General features: G+C 37.7%; 1 protein-coding gene across 1 annotated transcript; it reads left to right on the top strand.

The window, feature by feature from the left end:
- Window positions 1-929: 929 nt before the first annotated feature.
- On the top strand, window positions 930-12,215 carry LOC113684733 (uncharacterized). The gene is made up of 12 exons (XM_089190106.1): window positions 930-1,322; window positions 1,462-1,677; window positions 6,359-6,475; window positions 6,853-6,999; window positions 7,397-7,480; window positions 7,788-7,904; window positions 8,418-8,660; window positions 8,866-9,069; window positions 9,347-9,603; window positions 10,097-10,217; window positions 10,717-10,880; window positions 11,222-12,215. The coding sequence occupies exons 1-11, from the start codon at window positions 945-947 to the stop codon at window positions 10,876-10,878; spliced, it is 2,046 nt and encodes a 681-aa protein (XP_089046232.1). The 5' UTR covers window positions 930-944; the 3' UTR covers window positions 10,879-10,880; window positions 11,222-12,215.
- Window positions 12,216-12,510: the final 295 nt, after the last annotated feature.

Here is a 12,510-nt window from a genome sequence, read left to right as displayed (position 1 = left end):
AACGGGAAGTTTCAAAGCAACAGCAAAAGTTATTTTCAAGCAAGTTTGATCCCCTGATTTTAAAAGTTAATAATTTTCGACGTTCATGACCTGTTCTTTTTTTTAAGTTGTAGCTGCTTAAGTTCATTACACAGTATCAACTAAGTTTTCAATATTTTTTGAACAGATAATTCACATTTTGCACTCTCAGAGTATCGCTTAGTCTCTTTCCTGAAATGTGTAAGTAATATTCATAAAAATATCGTTTATTTGCCCCTGTCTAAATGGATCGTGACTCGCGTCTGACTCGCTTTAGACCCTCGGGTAAATTGAGTAGTTCCGTCAATCATATGACGTCATTCTTTAATTTTTTTCAATTTATGCATTTTTCTTTTGACCGATTGCGAAAAAAAATTATGAAAGCGATGAATCGTGTAACCTTTCTTCTTAGTATTTTGTAATTGTCAGTTCTATATTATCATTTACTCATACATTGTGGTTGAAATGAAGTGAAGATATTCATGCTGTCGGTTGTACGTCTATATTGAAAGTTGCCGCTTGAACGAAGTGATATTTTTTTGTTTACTGTTTGATTATCGAGAAGCGGATCAAGATTACTACTTTAAGATTTTCCTCTATCAAAAGTGTTAGTGTAAGAAGAGACAAGCGTGAAAAAATCGAAGTTGTAACAATTAATTTGTATGCGCTAAAAACCTGCTATGACGTTGGCGCGTTCGGCTGTCTAATGCATTACTTCCGCAAAGTTTTTTTGATTGGCCCGCGGGGAGGAAAAAACGTGCGATTGGCCGACAAGCTGAATATAAATCGAGCGGATTTGCATTATAGTACAAAACAGTTTGCCAAGTCACTTTGACGTTCCTCCTGGCAGCGGAAAACAATTGAACGTTCATGCAAATTCGGTTCACTTCGTTTACGCAAAACATTACGTCTGTTCTTCTCTTGTCATGTGCGAGGTCTTATTGATGCGTGAAAATTATGGCGGTCGGCTGGCATTGAAGCAAATGAAGATCCCACCAGAAATCGTTTACTCTTTGGATATGAATGGATATGAAATTGGTGAAGGAAATTTTCACGGTGATAAAGATGTGAATGGAGAGGATTGTGACGGATTTGAGCGGGATTTCCATTGTAATGCGTCAGACGAAGATGGAGAGATTTTCGCCGGAGACGATGACGGAGCGGATGATGTCTATCGGCAGTTAGCGCAAAAAGAAAAGGACCTTCTCTTGGCTGCAGAGCTTGGGAAAGCTTTGTTGGAGAAGAACGAAGAGCTCAGCCAGAAGTATGAATTATTACAGGAGGAATATTCTCAAGCAGTCGAAGTACGTTTTTGTTGTTTTTTTGTTGCTAGATCCGCTTTTAGTTTTACACGCGCGAATGAATTTGTTGAGAGCAGGTTGCGGTAAGTTCGCGTTCGATTTTTGTCATCACGGAATTTTAACCTCTGAGTTTTTTTCTTAGGCACTGGAACAAGATAAATACGAGCTTAAACTCAAAGTGGAACGTTTGCAAAACGGGAGCGATTCGAGAGTTCATGAACTACAAGCAGATTTGAGAACGCTGCGAAATGAATTGAAAACACTCCAGTCCGACACGAACAACGACAAACAAAACAAGAGAGAAACGTTCGCTGGTCTCACGGAAGAGAATGAACAACTTCATCTGGATCTACAAAAGGTGAGTATTTCCTTGTTTTTTACGTGACGAGATTTTTTTTTCCTTCGGCTGAAAGAGAGTTGGAGGTGAACTGATTGCCTTGTTAGTTATGTTTATTTTTAATTTTGAAACAGGAATGCATCCAAGATTAGAATTTCCATAATGAATTGAAACTTGTATGAAATTTAGTTCCAAAATCCATGTACATAACAAACGTTTTATTTTATACCGGAAATTTCACGTTTTAAACTACTTTTAGCCCACTGAAACCCGATCAGCTTAGGTAATCCGAGAAGGAATCAGTCCACAGGGAAGTGGTAATGGCTGAAGCGTTAACTGAATAACGTGTTTCAAACAAGACGAGCTACGTGCACGTAAAAGATAGCTCCGATCGCATTTGATTGTCCAGACAATTTAAAATGCTTTTAAAATATTTTTAGGACTAAATTGTTTTCGGTTTCGGTGGAGTACATCGTGAAATTTCTGGGAAAGTTTTCGTTACGGGCTAAATTATTTTGGACATTTAACTGTCAGCAAATCCTATTTGCACCTTGTCGAAATCGTTTACACTATCTTACACGCTAGTGGTGTCTGACTGAGACTATGAGACGGAGTCATTTCGCTTCATGTCAACGCTGATTTGACGCTGAGAGGTTTCATTGACACCTTCAGCGAAAAAATTCGTGGTAACTACAATATAGCCGCTTATTCGTCATGCCTTTAGCTGGTGGAAGCAACCTTGCTGTTACGTTTGATCGTTGATGTCAGGCAATATTTCCTCATCGACATTATAGAGTGAACGAAAAAAACAGGGCTACGTGTCTTTTCGACGTTACAATCAAGCTAATGGCAAAAAACTTAGGGAACAATTACTGAAGCGAGGTCTTCAGTGTGTCAGTCAAATGTGTTATTGCGAATCACAATGGAAATGACATCTAAGGAATGGAAGTGGTACTTCAACTAACAGGCGGGAATTCACGAAAATTCACTCCGCTAAATTGTCAAGGTGTGAATGTCTGCACAAGCGCATGAATTATATACGGAACTTGTACCAAAACAGATCTTTTGTACTATGCTTTATTTAGTTTGAAGTGATCGACCATCGATATATTCTAAGTTTTGTGGTAAAGAAAACTGAATATTGGCTTCAGAATGGAAGGTTCGTGAGCCAATACGTGATTTTTCTAATATAGTCGGGTTTTCTAAGAAACAGCCTATCTTTCATTGCGAAATCTCTCTGCTTGCCGTTGTCAACAAAGAAAATTGAATAAGTCTATTTCATAAACAAAAGATGTGTATACTGCTGAGAGACTTTTATAAACCATGTGCCTTAAGATCTTTTATTGTAATGCTTCACAATACTGTCTCCCTGTAGGTAAGTACTTGACTAGCCTTAGGTCAATACGCTTCAAAACTGTTGTCAGAAAGTGTACAAATATTTGTTTTTTTCCACTGTGTAATGACCAAGAATAGACTTTCTAGTCATTTCATTTTATACCCCAGATTGAAAAACTGCGAGAGAAAAGTGCAAATTTTATTAAATGGACAGAATTTGGGATAAATGCAAATTAAGTTTTTTTCAAAATTAAGCGTCTATCAAAGAAAAATTGACCACGGGGTGCCCTTGTGTTTTGTAAGTTTAGGCTAAATAGGTCACGCAAGAAAAATTTCAATAACTTGGACAAAGATTTCTAGAAAGTGTACATCAAAGCAATGGAACTTTCCATGAATTATTTTTAAATTGTTGTCATTATTTCAGTTGCCGGGAGAAATGATATTGACCTGATTGTTTTCTAGAATGAGTTGCATAACCATGGCCATAAATTGAAGGTTTCAGCTGCCTTGAATGTAGACTGAGTTACAAAGTACTTTGAATTTCTTGAAGTTATTAAATACCTGGGTGCCATGGGCCAAATGAGTATTTTTATCAACTTACATCAGGTTGTAATTCTAACTATACTGTTTCAGTCTGAACAGCCTCCGCAATCGTGATGTAGATAATTTTGATATTTTGTCACCAAATAAACTGCCTGACATATTTTAATGACAACATGTTGCCTCTGTGGTTTTAAGGCATTTTGAATGACACAGGTTGACAGAATTTTAAGGAAAAAACCATTACACAAATAAATTGCATTGGGATAATTAATGCTTACAATTTTGCCATATTCTCAGAAAGTTAAGGTAAAAATAGTTCCAAAAAGATATGACGAAGTGATAAAGAAGAGCTGAAATAATATCTCTAAATAACAAGTGTTTGTGGGTTCTCCTTGTCTTTGCTGTTTTACTCAACTCTGGATTGGAGCATACCTTGGTTAGGGCTAACTGTAAGGTTAAATTCTATATCAGGTTTCAACCTAATACAATTTTTTGACATGAAGAGGCAAACGAGAGTACTCAACTTCATTATGTAATGATCTGTCTCTTCAGGAAATGGGTTTCTGAGCTATTTATGCTGAACCTAATGATGTCTCTATCTCAAGGTCAATGGGAAGAAAACTTAGTCATCTCTCCATTTTTTTCGGTCGCGCAGAAAATGAGTCAGTTTTGGGTTTCTATTCATTGTAATTGAAACTTCAGTTTGTTCAATATCTTGTTGAGATAATTGTTTGAGTAGAATAGCAAGTTGGAATTACTCAACGCAATTCAAGCAACCAATAGTCTGATTACCACACCTTGTTTATCTTTGATGACCAAGTTAGTGAGCAAGTTCCAAGTCAGACTGTAGTCAATATGTCAGTCTTTGCTTCTGTTTTCTACATCACATGGTCATAGAGGAGTGGATATCTAGAGAAGTGCCAGCTTATCTGGCATCAAAGTCCAACTCCAGTGAATCAGAAAGCATTAATTTCTCACGTATCCTCAGTACCTTATCCTAGTCCCAAAAAAAATTAGTCTGAAGTGTCACATGGTGAATGAATTCAGTCATATCCTTTTAATCTCATAACCTGCTTTATTTTTAGCCTCCAAGCTGACCCAGGTGTGAGATCATTTAAAATTTTAATCCTTCACAGCTGTCATCTGAAATGTATAGAAAGGGATTTAAAGTTGTTTGTTCAGCGAAGCGTTAATCATCCCTCAGCTTTGGGCATTATTCTATTGATCAAATTTGAAATTCACAATTTTGGTGATACAGTGCTTAGTAATGATTATGATATTTTTTAGGATAGAAAAATCCAATTCACATAGCTACCAGTCAAAGATGTTCTAAAATAACTACCCTAACTTACTTTCTCTGTCATTTAATCAGTTAGAGAAATCAGCAGAGAGAAATTTGATGTAAAATTTCACTTGTGATGCAAATCATTTAATACCTGCTTTCTACAAGAGTAAATATTTTTTATCAGGAAAACTTATAACATTTTAAAGGCAAATGATTGTATTTTTGCTACAATCTGTATGACATACCAGAAAATGTACAGTTATAATAGCATACTGATCAAACTTTGGCCCACTTTAAGCTTTCTCAATTGTCCCTCTCTAAGTTTTACAAGTGCAGAGAGAAACATTACTGATATATGAATGGAAACAAAACAAGGAGCACTATTTGTGTCAAATATAAATGATGCAGACCACATGATATTCAAATTCAAAATGAGTCAACTTTTGTCTCTTGAAAAAATTTCTTAAAATCTGCATCCACCTTTCTCGAAGATGTTCAAAACATGTGATGTACTAGTAAGCTTGCCAAAGGGAATTATTTGTATTTACCTCAAAAACCACTCATTAAATCATTGAATATTTATGGATGTAAAACCATGTTCCCATTTGTAGTTTATGAAGGTAAATTAGTACTTCCTAAGAATTATGATGTTAGCTTTGAAAAATTAAATTCAGAAAATCAAGAAATCTGTTTGTGTAGTTAAGGTTTTGTTTAAAGATGTGTTATTTTGAAGAAAAAAAAGTGTCTTCAACAGTGTTAAATCATTCATGAGAATCATTGGGGAAGTTGTAGTCATTAACAAAGTAGGCATGTTGGTGGGAGTTGAGAGTTGAAGGAAGGAATCAGACACAGATGACACAGATGACAAAGAAACAAAAAACTTAGTTGTGCTTAACTAAAATATCTTGGTGACAAATATATTTATATGTAAGAAAAACAGTGAATCAAGCCCCTTGAACTAAATTTCATTGAATCTCGGCTAGGTTTTGTGGTTTGGCTTTTACTTTGTTAATGGCAGGTTATCATATTGACAATGTCACATCTTAACATCACATAAACTTCATAGAGGAGATAGTGGTACCTAAAAGCTACCAAAAAATTGACAATCTCACATCTTAAAACCACATAAACTTCATAGAGGATATATTGGTACCTAAAAGTTACCCAAAAAATTTTGAATGAGCAATATTAATGTCAAATTTTTAATTAGTTATGCTAAAACTGAGCTGACAAAGGTGAAAATTGATTTCTCCTGCCAAATTTTTTGGTAATGCACTTTGTGGTTACAACCTTTTGTCTTCAGATTTCTGGTGTTGTATTTTGTGGCTTCATTTTTTTGTTTTCAGATTTCAAAATGTTGGCTACTTTATAACCCAAAATATTTACAAACAAAAGGGATATTATTGTCCACATCCAAATGGATGTGGCTGATGATGATAAAAAAGCCTCCAATTTCAATTTTTGTTGATTCTACCACTACTTTAGATTGAAAATTTTACGACTATTGTATAGCTTGATATTAATATTTATTATTTTCAGGCAAAGGGGGAGAATGAACAGCTTCGAAGAGATGTTGTCCTTCTCAGAAAACAAGTCAGCAGAAAAATAAGCTTTGATGATGATCAGGAAGACGAAATTGGTGAACTCTGGGAGAAGGTAACTGATGTTTTACAGTTCTCTTACCAGATAGAACCTCTTTACCCCTTTGGACCCAAAGAGTAACCAGCATCTCATTTCTCCTTATGATATTTACCCCCGAACCACACATCAAGGTCATGAGAATAAAGGAAATGATCACCAGTTAAAGAAGCTATTGATTATTCAGCAAATTCTCCTTGTCAGCACCATAGAAAATGCATAGAGAATAGTATGGAGAATATACGTATTGTTGGGTGATTTTAAGACTTAAGTATAGTTGACCTTAGGTGGTTTTGTGAGGCAGTAGTACAGGAAATTTATGATTTACTCAGTGTACCAGCAATGAAGGGATGAGTGTTTAATAACAGTTTGTATCCTTTATTTGTTCTCTACAGCTCACCAGGCTAGAGGAGGAGAATGCAAGCCTAACAAAAACCATGGCTGATCTTGAAGCAAGTAAAGAAAATCTCACCAAAGAAGTGGAGGAGCTGACTGCAAGGAATCTTTCTTTAGAGAAAAAACTGACTTCAAGCAAGAGTCAGGTTAGAATTATGTTTGAACTGAGTACATTTTGCAAAACATTGTACATAAATATTCAACATAGAAGATAATGTGTTGTGAAACCCTTATTTTGACACCAAAAGTTATTCACGATTGGTTTATTTTATAATAAAAAGGGAATTTTCGAGGAAATTCTTATATTTAGAGAATGTTTTAAAAAAATTTTGGAAAGATATTTAGGCAAATTTCTCTGAGGTTGTAAAGGTCAAGGCTCCAGTTGCTTTCTTTGATGGGAAACGTTCTGCCCTTACCTGCTTGGAAATAGGAATTCCGACTCTGTGGGACTCAGTAAAACCTCAAGGGAGACCCGTGTGGGTGTATCGTGTCAACCGGAAGTTTTGTCTATATTCTGAATTTATTTATTTTTACTCTTCTCAGCTTGCAAATTGTGAAGAAGAACTCAATGAGTCCAAAGACCTCAATGCATTCCTTCAGGAGCAGATTGAGGAAATTAAGATGCAGGTAATACAAATATTTCTACTGAAAAAACTTCATTGTGGGAGGTGGGAATAGGGTATACGCTCTCCCAGCTGGAGAGGGAATGCAAAGCGGAGTAAAAATTTTCCATCCATTACCAATGGTATTTTGAATAAAGGTAAAGTTTATCCAGATGGACAGAGTCCAGTCGTCTGAGTGCAGGCTGTGCAATTTGTCCTCAGAGGAAGAATGTTGCGTGGTGTGCACGGGCATTTCGTGAATCAGAGAGATTTTTCAATTATCATTAGTATTTCTTTATCCTCAACTTCTTCTTTCTGACTCTTATCCGCAGGCATCAGTGGATCATTTGTCCAGGACGTCGCTATTTTCCGAGCTTTCCGATCTGTCCGTGACAGATATAGATGATGGTGATCACCACAAAGTTATTGAAGCGACCGGGCCAAGAACGGTGAGTTAGGACCCAAAGCCCAGTCCCCTCAGTAGCAGTTGTCTATCGGGTCGTCACACAACGCTTTCATGATAATCTTTGTCACGTTATCGCTTCTCTTGTCTGTTGTGTCACCTAAGGGGATTGCGCTCTATGAAACGCTGTTGAAGTTCATAATCAACTGTTGAATGGTCTCGTCACACAACGGAGAGAGTGAGCGCGTTGCATGACCAGATCAAACAAGGTCCTCGCGGGAAGCCAAACCGGATACTGCCGACACCATAAAGATTTCTTCCTCAACCCACCCCACCACACCACACCACACCACACCACACCACACTACACCCCACCCCTCAACCGACTTACCAGGTCATCTGCGCATTAAGAACTTCCGGTTAAAATGTCACGCAAGCTCTGCAAAATTATTAATTAGTCAAAAATGTGCTAAGCAGTTCAAGCGTGATTCACGTGATTCGTGATTCGACGAGCGAGAAAGCTTGGAGTTTTCGTCTGATATCGATATTCTTTTCTTAGATGGGAACCGAGCCAAGACCCGTTTCCAGTCTTCATGGTATTCCGAAGCCGTTACAAGCGTCTTCGTCAGTAGGCCTGGGACAGAGCTCTAAGAAGCGCCATCGGCCATACAGCAGTGTCAGCAATAGTGAGTCAGATGACAGTGATCTGGAATATGATGAGGAGGAAATCGAGGGTGACGTAGTGACAAGAAATAGAGATTTTTATGCTCAGCTCGAAGAAGAAGAGAAAGCCAACTCTCAGGTAACACCTATGTGAGGATCGAGATGTTAAGTCTCCCCTCTGATTTGCGTTCATTGCCTTGAAAAGTCGTTGTGAGAACTAATTATTACTCACATGTGGTGGAATTTTGCGAAACAAAGAAAGAAGGATTCGTTAGCTCCTCTTTTTATGATTTGTCATTAGTTACTTGTGTCATTAACGTTTCTGTTCTCATTTTCCTTTTCAGCTAAAAAGGGAGATTTGCGAAGCACACGAGGAATTGCGAGCCCTCTACGAAGAGCTCCGAAGTTCCCACGAGAGCTTGGATACGATTGAGGTGGATGGTTTGGAGCCCAATTCAGGTTTTAAACCTGGTTGCCTCACGACTTTTGTGAAGAGTTTTAGAGAGGTTTTAGAAGAAATGGTCAGCGATAACAGTACGAAAACTACGGTAAGCCCCTTTTTTCGGTAAGAGTTTGTGGACCTGTCTAGCAGAAGGCACAAATTTAAAAGTATGGCCGGATAGGGAGCAGGACTGGCACTAGCTGCAGTGGTTACAAAATCGTTCTATTTATGAAGGTAGAACTAAAGCCGTTATCAGGGCAGGTGAATTATGTTGGGAAAAATTCAAGCTTGATCATAAGTGCATAATTCTCTAGTTCAAGGCATTAATCAGGAGTTCTTTAAGTTCAAAGTCGATGTCTTATAATTTCTTAATACTTTTTTAGGATTTCAGACAACAGCTATGTAAAGCCCATGAAAGCATCAACAGCCTGGAACAAGATCTCGAGGTGGCGAAATCAGAATTGAAGAAGAGAGAAGAAGAAATTGCTAGCTTGAAGGAGACATTGAATGAAAAAGACCAGGAAATTGCTAATGTTAAAGAACAACGGAACAAATTAGCCAGGGGGGAATGCAAAGAACAGTTGGCGCATGATATCATGTATAACGAAGCTGTTCTAGAGAAGATAAACGCAGAGGAAAGGTAAAACTTCCATCTGAACGTTGTTACATCCTAGCGCCAAGTTATTGTCTTCTACTTCGTAACAACAAAGCTATTTGTGTTCGGTGTCTTAAAACCAAAACCAGAGAAGTCACAATGACCTATCGGAACAAGGGTCAACATAACAAGAAGCCAATAAGATCTCGAGTAATAAACACGTGACCAACTCGCGATTGGCTTTAGCCGATTGGTTGAGAGGGTGTGGCGCGAGTTTTCCAGACAGATCACAGAACGTTCGGAAGTTCAGTTGAAAATTGCTGTACCCATCGGCGTAAACGAGCCAATCAGAAGGCGAGACAAGCACGCTCCAGGTGTGCCTGAGATGGGAAAACATACAAGCAATTTTTAGAGCTGGAAAGCAGACTAAAATATACATCCGATAGGCATTGCATGATGATGAAACGTATCTTAATGGTCTCTTCTTTTAATACATATGAAAATTAAGACTCTTATGACTTTCTTGTATCTGCTCTAGGGCGAAGAGACTGGCTTCGGAATTAATGCGGTCCAAAGAAGATCGAGAAGAACTTGACAAACAGCTCAAAGAGGCAATTGAGCAGAAGATTAGTCTTTCGAAACAACTTGAAGAATGGCAGGCAAGTGCAGACGTTTTATTTTCGTTAATGTAGACAGAAAGGAAAGAACTTATGATACTCCTTGAACTTCAGAAGATCAAATAGCCTAGATTTTTGGTGGAGGACAGTAAAATGTCTAAAACTGTATGCACTCAACGTGAGCGACTAAGTGAACGAAAAACATGTGTAACTGAAATCAAGCAGTTTGAAGGACGATTGTCAAATATGAAATTAGAACATGACCAGCTCATCAGAGAGTTATGTCCCTCGAAATGAGACAACAACAACGACCTCAAGAATCTTAATTGTGTGCTCTCTAGATTTACAAAATAATATTAACAATTTAATATGAGGGGGAAAGATAATGGAGAAATGTTCAATTGAGTGGCAAAACTAATCCGGGAATTCTGTGGTTTTGCTTTACTTCGTTTTCTGATTGGTTCAGAATATTTGCGCCTGTCGTTTTAAACAATCGTATTTAAAACATAAACCAATCAAATATTCATCTTCTTTTCCTCAGTTTGACATGGCATCGCTAATAGATGACCAAGTGCAGAGGCAAATGAAATCAGCTGCAAAGGAACACGAGGTTAACGCCAGGAGGCGAAGAATGACGGCTTTTCCCCAACCAAAACGGTGGTATTGGAACAGTGGCAACAGTAGACGACCTAGTTTGTTATGATGGTACTCCAGAAAGTACTTGATAACTTAGTTATATCATTACTTTCCCTCGTTGCAGTCGATCGTACTTCCAAAAGGAGATTTAACTTAAGATCGCTTTTCACATCTTCAAAACGGACTGTCTCGTAGCCTCGTTCCCGCGTGAGTTGCTGAAGGGCTGGACTCTAAGGTGGTTTGCCGGGTGAAGGAGTACGTTATTGAGACCGTCCAAGATTTCGTTTCTGAAATATGCCCTTTCGTGTTAACGATCAATTCCTCTTTATGGTTTTTTTTCTTACCGACATTCTAAACAGTTAATGTATCATTTTAAGATATGTCCATTTTTCATTAAAATGTGATGATAGGAAATCTGCCATGTTGCAAGTGAAAATGGGTTTCCTCCGTGTGGCTTCTACAGATTGGACATTACGAGGATGAATGACAGGTCAACGATCCAATTAGATTCCTCCCCTTATTTTGTCTGTGTCATGTCACTTGTACAGTAGAATGTGTAATTTAATTGACAGAATGTCATAAAAGTAATAGTAATATTATTAAGATGATTAAGATGAATTGGTAACATCATTACGTGGAATTAAATTATATTCTACGGAAATTCTACGTTCCCTATTCATACACTCAAGAGTAAATTTTAGAAGTTCAACATATTTATTGGCCAAACGATCTTGTTCCACGAGTATACACTCAAAATGTTTGGCTGTGTATGCGTGTAGGTTCATTCACAGATTTAATTAATCTCCAGGAATCCTACTTAACTTTCGGGGAATGTAAATATCTCTTTGTAGGAGGACACGAAGATTTTTAAATCCGGTTTTGGTGTGGTTTCTTTACTATGGTAATTTTTGTTGTTGTTTTGTTGCCAACAATGAGTGTTTAGTCGAGATCTCTTCTCCACGGTAGTAACCTTTAGACACGCTGCGTGCATGAGATAGACCAGGAAGGTTGGAAACAGAGTAATTTTAAAGTCTGGCCAGATTCTTGGTATTATTTCGTGGTAAGTGCCTGTGGCGTAGGGATCAATCGATTATTGTCACTTAATTTTGAATTTGTTGTAAAAATTTGCTTCATTTAATTACCTCATTTTTGTAGTTAAATGTTTCAACTGAGGTGGCGGACTTAATTTGCTTTTTTTTTTGTTTTTTGTTTTTGTCGTTGTTAAGTTTTTAATTATTTTAGAACCTGTGATGCAACGTTTCAAATCTTACAATGCACGTTAAAATACAGTCAGTTGATCGTTCGTTCCGAAGAGTGTAAATGAAATCGTTGAAAGATTTATGGTCTCGTACAACTTAGTTTTATCAATAGAGGTAAAGAATAAAGGAGTATTTTGACAGTGAACCGCTCTGTTATCATTATTGTGTTCTTCCGTATTCGATTTATCTCCAAACCCCTCTTTTATGCTGGGAACCAATTACTAGCCGATTTTCTATAGTTCCCCCCCCCTTTATACTTTGTTGGAAACGACAGATCCCCTCGAGTTCCCCCTGAAACCGTGTGACCCTCCCCCCCTCCCCCCCCCCCCAAAAAAAAATCCTCCGACCCGCTTCCCCTGTTTATAAATGATCTCTGGTGTTGATGCCAACCTCTTTCGCTCACCTAATGCGGTTGTGAATATTGTGCAATTGAAAAGCGG

Source organism: Pocillopora damicornis, chromosome 12 (genome assembly GCF_964200805.1).
Source record: "Pocillopora damicornis chromosome 12, jaPocDami1.2, whole genome shotgun sequence".
Classification (NCBI taxonomy): domain Eukaryota; kingdom Metazoa; phylum Cnidaria; class Anthozoa; order Scleractinia; family Pocilloporidae; genus Pocillopora; species Pocillopora damicornis.
This window is presented reverse-complemented; position numbering and strand designations above follow the sequence as displayed.